The sequence below is a fragment of the Dendrobates tinctorius genome, unplaced genomic scaffold (genome assembly GCF_039654945.1).
Source record: "Dendrobates tinctorius isolate UK_male_01 unplaced genomic scaffold, ASM3965494v1 ptg000048l, whole genome shotgun sequence".
Lineage (NCBI taxonomy): Eukaryota > Metazoa > Chordata > Amphibia > Anura > Dendrobatidae > Dendrobates > Dendrobates tinctorius.
In genome coordinates this window covers 10,429,171-10,434,896 of record NW_027361716.1, presented here as the reverse complement: position 1 = coordinate 10,434,896, position 5,726 = coordinate 10,429,171, and the positions used below count along the sequence as shown (strand labels likewise).

At 42.4% G+C, this 5,726-nt stretch overlaps 1 protein-coding gene across 1 annotated transcript; it reads right to left on the bottom strand.

Annotated features, from left to right (window-relative positions):
• Positions 1–918: 918 nt before the first annotated feature.
• Positions 919–5,122, bottom strand: FSHB (follicle stimulating hormone subunit beta). Its single transcript, XM_073576289.1, has 2 exons — positions 4,964–5,122; positions 919–1,249 (listed from the first exon to the last, which is right to left on the bottom strand). The coding sequence occupies exons 1-2, from the start codon at positions 5,120–5,122 to the stop codon at positions 1,025–1,027; spliced, it is 384 nt and encodes a 127-aa protein (XP_073432390.1). The 3' UTR covers positions 919–1,024.
• Between the last annotated feature and the right edge of the window lie 604 nt (positions 5,123–5,726).

The following is a 5,726-nucleotide window of genomic DNA, read 5'->3' as shown; positions in this document are numbered from 1 at the left end:
TTTACAGACATTATCTTCACTGTCCCCATTGGGGCTCACTATCTAGATTCCCTATCAGTATGTATTTGGAGTTTGGGAGGAAACCAGAGAACCTGGAGGAAACCCTCACAAACATGGGGAGAACATACAAACTCCTTGCAGATGTTGTCCTTGGTGGGATTTGAGCCCAGGATCCCATCGCTGCAAGGCTGCAGTGCTAACCATTGAGGGATCATGCTGCCTATTGAGACTTTGGAAAGGCCTGGTCATTTACATATATATATATATATATATTACCTCAATATAGGGACAATACATAAATTTCAAAGTAACTGTAAATTATGGATCAAATAAAAGAAATTCCCAAAAATCAGATGGGCTTACATAAAAACTGAAAAAGATGTCACAGAGAATGTTCATAGTGGTTTTCATACCTATATTGATAAATGAATTGTTAAGGATTGCTAACATTAGAAGATATTTCTGACATGTCATAGCGCCATGTGAGAAGTCTGTAATGGTGGTGGCCTGGGTCCTAAAATATCTACTGGTTGCTGAAATGACGAAGCACCGAGCTGGGCACTGTGCCTCCTTGACTGTCTTTGCCTTTTCACATGACCATATTATGTGGTCTACATTCGAACAACAATGCTTGAACTGACCCCAAGTCTCCTGACCCGAACTGACAGCCTGTTATGAAGATGTTTGAATTCGGCCTTTCCAGTGATCTATGGATCATAGATGGTCTAAGGATCTGTGCTCGCGTCTCCAAAGATTACTAGATTTCTGAATTTAGGGAGAACAGAATTGGCTGAGCCCTACTGTCCTCTCACTGATCTGCAGGGTATTCAAGACTTTGGTCTAAACCAAACCCAATTTTTGACATTTCCGCTAATGTTTCACTTTAATTAACTAAACAGAAGAAGATTCTTGAGGGACTCAAATTTACAAGTTTTTTCTTGGTTTTAGATGGAATTTCTCTTTAGAATGGACACAATATTTTGCACTTGTGTATTGCACATGATCAAGGTATCAGCTTCATCTGTCAGTCTTGTCTGATGGAACAGTAAGTAGGTCCTAAACCTCTCACTGTACAGTCGGTAGTTTCAGAATCGCATCGTCCACAATGGCAATCAACAGCCACCGGATAAGTGTAGAAAGGATCTACGTTCTCAGGGCAGCCGGGGATTTTCACAGTTTCATAAGCAATGTCTGAGTAGGTGCAGACTCCCTGTTTTTCAGACTTGTGGGAGTGCCTTAAATTAGGTTCCTACAATAAGAAAACATTACATATTATATACATATTTAAATAGAATAAACATTAGAAATTGAAATAAATCTATTTTATTGGTTACATTTCTGAAAATTAAAAGCAGGTTACGGTTGACATATACACAAATTGCTGGGTCCAATAGATAAATTTGTACAAGGATCAAAACAATAGTCATGTCTCCTCCAAAAGTAGCCTTAATTTGTTTTCACACATAAAGCTCCAAGTTTTCTGCTTGCATCACAAAGTCATAGGTAATTACCGTATATACTCGAGTATAAGCCGAGTTTTTCAGCACATTTTTTTGTGCTGAAAATACCCCCTCGGGTTACACACAAGTCATTGTCCAAAAAGCCAGCGAAGGAGGGGGAGCGGTGGAGCAGCGGCAGGAGCTGGCGGCTGTGGCTAAAGCCTGTGCCGCTGCTAAATAGCACGCACAGTTACAGCTTCAGCCGCTGGGTTCTAGAAGACACTATACTCACCCTCCACAGAGCTGTTGCTGCATTTCCGTTGTTCCCGACGCCGGCTGCATTTCCTGTACTGAGCGATCATGTGGCCCCGATCATTAAACTAATGAATATGCACGCATCTCCACTCCCATAGGCATGGAGCGCATATTCATTACCTTAATGAGCGGGGCCACGTGATCGCTCAGAAGGAAGAGCTGCTAGAAGCCGGCACCAAGAAGATGCATCGAGGGCATGCTGAAGGAGGGTGAGTAGGATGTGTTTTTTTTGTAATAGAAAGTATGCATACCAGGACGGGAGGGAGGAGCCATGCATACGACGGGACTGTGGGAGCCATGCATACAACGACGGGATGGGGGGAGCCATGCATACCAGGACAGGATGGGGGACAATGAATACCCGGCTTATATTCGAGTCAATAAGCTTACCCAGTTTTTCGATGCAAAATTAGGTGCCTCGGCTTATACTTGTGTCAGCTTATACTCGGTATGTATGGTTAATACAATTGTGGCTGCATGGGATCACCAGGACCACCACAAGGGGGAGTTAATGTATTGGAAACAATTTGAAGAGAACCTGTCATGAGGATTTTACACCTGTCATGAGGATTGTAGACCTGTCATGGGGATTGTACACCTGTCATGGGGATTTAACACCTTTCATGATGATTTTACACCCATCATGAGGATTGCACACCTGTCATGAGGATTGTACAAGTACATTTACACTACTTAAATCCATACTTTGAGTATAGAAATCTGTTTGTAGTTTATGAGAAAACTTGTCATGAAATGAGCTACGAGGGATGTGAGGGAGACATTGCACTAGCAGCGCTCCTGCCCGTTCTCCCTATTCCCCACTTACCTCCAGTGTCTGACTGACCGGGCACTATTATCTCAGTGACCTGTTGCTCAGGCAGAGAAGGCAGGCATCTGGCGAGGAATAAGGAGAAAGGGCAGGAGAGCTGCTAGTGCAATGTCTCCCTCACATCCCTCGCAGCTCATTTGCAATCAATTTCATCACAAGATTTTTCATAAACTACAGACAGATTTCTATAATCAAAGTATGGAGTTAATGAGTGTAAAAGTGCTTGTACAATCCTCATGACAGATTTAATTTAAAGAGATTGTGCATTGAAAAACATTTTTCACTTATTGTCAGGAAGGGTGATAAATGTCTGATCAGTTGGGTCCCACTGCTGCAATCCCCATTGATCGCTAGAATGGGGGTCCCAAGGAGACTGAATAAAGCACTGATCTCACACGGTTCAATATGTATGGAACTGATGGAGACAGCCAACTGCTATACTATCTTTAGTCCCATAGACATCGACTATGGTGATAAATATTTTTTGGTGGATCAATTAAAATTTGAATGCAGTGAGCGCCCCCTAGTGACTTACTTTAAATACATTTTATTAATACCATATAGGAGTATACAATCTTTTATATATTTAAAGATAAATGTTTCCTTTAGCATGCATCATGGCTGTCTATAGTCAGAAGCTCCAGCTGCCAAGTAGCTATAGGTAAATGATAGCACTGATTATTGGAGAAGATTTCAATGGCATTAATTCCAATAATGAGGCTTAGAAAAATATAGATAGTAATCACAGCACAGAAATATTACGGTGGCCATGTCACAAAGGGTCATTGAATAGCACAAAGGGTCGTTATTTGCAATATGAAATCCAATCAGCTGCATTTCTTTTTTTAAGCACCACACCCCTTTAAGACAGCTTTAAAGGAAGACAGCAAGCACGGCAGTGATGGAGTTACATGTATTCTGGCGTGGTTTTCCCTTTCATTTTTAGCCGTGCATTCAATCCTCATGAGCTCAATTATATGTGTAAAAACTTGTAAGGAGCGCTCCCTAGTAACGGTAAGTGATGGAAGACCAGTGGAGCGAACACATGCAATTTTTGAGGAAATAGAGTGAAGTGAAGGGCTTTTAGAATATTATTAGTGATAAGCAAGTATACACGTTGCTCGGGTTTTTCCTAGCATGCTTAGGTGTCCTCCGAGTATTTTGGTGTGCTCGGAGATTTAGTTTGTGTCGATGTAGCTGCATGATTTGTGGCTGCTGGACAGGCTGAATACACGTGAGGAATGCCTGTTTGTTAGGGAATCTCCACATGTATTCAGGCTGTCTAGCAGCCATATATCATGCAGCTGCTTTGACACAAATTAAATCTCCGAGCACGCCAAAATACTCGGAAGGCACCCGAGCATGCGCGGGAAGACCCGAGCAATGCGCATACTCGCTCATCGCTAAATATTACCATTTAAAAAAAATGCTGCTGAAATTTTTCGTAATTTCCTTTTTATTCCTGAAGAAACTGCAGAAAATAAATATTAGGTCACCTTATGATATATGCTGAGTGGTTTCAAAGTCATGTCTACATGTAAGAGATCTAGCCCTACTTTATAGATGTTTACTATATATCACTATATAATACATGTAATGGTTTACGTACCACATATACAACCTATGCTGCCGGTATGGGAAGTTTAATATACTTCATTGGAGAGCACAGCTGCCCTGTCTCCCACCCCAACGCGCGTTTTGATGCCCCCAGAAGAAGACAACGTTGAAACGCGTGTTGGGGTGGGAGACAGGGCAGCTGGGCTCTCCAATGTGGTAAATTACACTTCATGCACCTTACTTTTTCATGGTACTATAATATTCTAAACATGTTTACGCTTATATACCTACCTCATACATACCTTTTTTCACCACTAAGGCACTTTATTAAGGATTTTTATGTATGAACTTGGATGTTATAAGTTATTATGGGTATTGTGAATTTCAGGAAGCTATTTTACCATTTGAATTGGGCTAATATATTTATCCTCTAGTGACTAGTCCCTCTGTCCGTCTTTAAGGCATGAGGCATGCTGTACAATTTTGTTACTATTTTATGAATTTTCGGAGAAATCAATAATGATTATGATAATTTTACACATTCCTTTTCCTTCTGGTAATTTAGAGGGTTGGTTATAAGCTTGTGTCAGGAATGTTTTAGAGTATGTTCTAGGACTAATATGTAGAAACGTGTAAAGGTATTGTTGGATTTGTGTTTGAAAAAGCTGCATGCTCATATAATTAGTTTGGGGGATAAAATCCTGCTGACAGATTCACTTTTACCTGATATGACGTCGATCATAAATGGAAGGCATGATTCCAGTGTGAACAGCACCTAATGCACCTACTTAGAACTGTTTCTAATACAGTATTATAGACCCACCTTCGTGCTGCAATATCCCGAGCACCAGGTTGTATTTACGGAGATGCAGGCACTACATTCCTCCTTCTCCAGCACAATGGTAATGTTCGACATCTCACATGTAGTGCAAGGAACGATCTTCCAGCACAGAACCAGCACGTATAGAAATAACTTCTCCATCCTGTGGAATATAGCAGGGAAAGCTTTACCTCCCACTGAATAATTATAAAACCCAAAGAATGTTGGATACAGAACACAGTTACACCCACAATAACATACGAGTGACTCACGTGTGGCATAAACACGCATACAACAATGGCCTACATGCAGCATTAAAGGGAACCGGTCAGCTGATTCATGCTACCCAAACGGCAGGCAGTATGAATCAGATCTTAACTGCAAAATTGAAGACAGGTATGTTTTGCTCTGAAACAATCCGGCATTTCAGAAAGAACATAACTTAGGCTGGTTTCACATTAGCGCTTTTTAAGCGCACGCACGGCCGGGGGTAGCTCCGCCCCTGAGCCGGCTCTCTGCCCGGCGTGCCCGCCCTTTGCTTGTAGCGCCGCCTCCTAGCGCACAGCGGCGCCTGCGATCGGCGCACCCTATCTTTAGCATAGGGTGCGCAGATCGTGCGCAGGCCGTGCGCTAGTTGCGCTTTGACCTGCGCTGCGCACTTTTGACGGTGCGCCGTGCGCGCCAAAATCCGAAAAGTTTGATTTTGTCGCGCACGGCGCACCGTCAATAGTGCGCAGCGCCGGTCAAAACGCAACTAGCGCACGGC

Coding starts and splice junctions, on each gene's coding strand:
- FSHB (XM_073576289.1), bottom strand. CDS start 5,122: ATGGAGAAGTTATTTCTATACGTGCTGGTTCTGTGCTGGAAGATCGTT. Junction 1,250..4,963: donor CGGGATATTGCAGCACGAAG/GTGGGTCTATAA, acceptor TTCTTATTGTAG/GAACCTAATTTAAGGCACTC.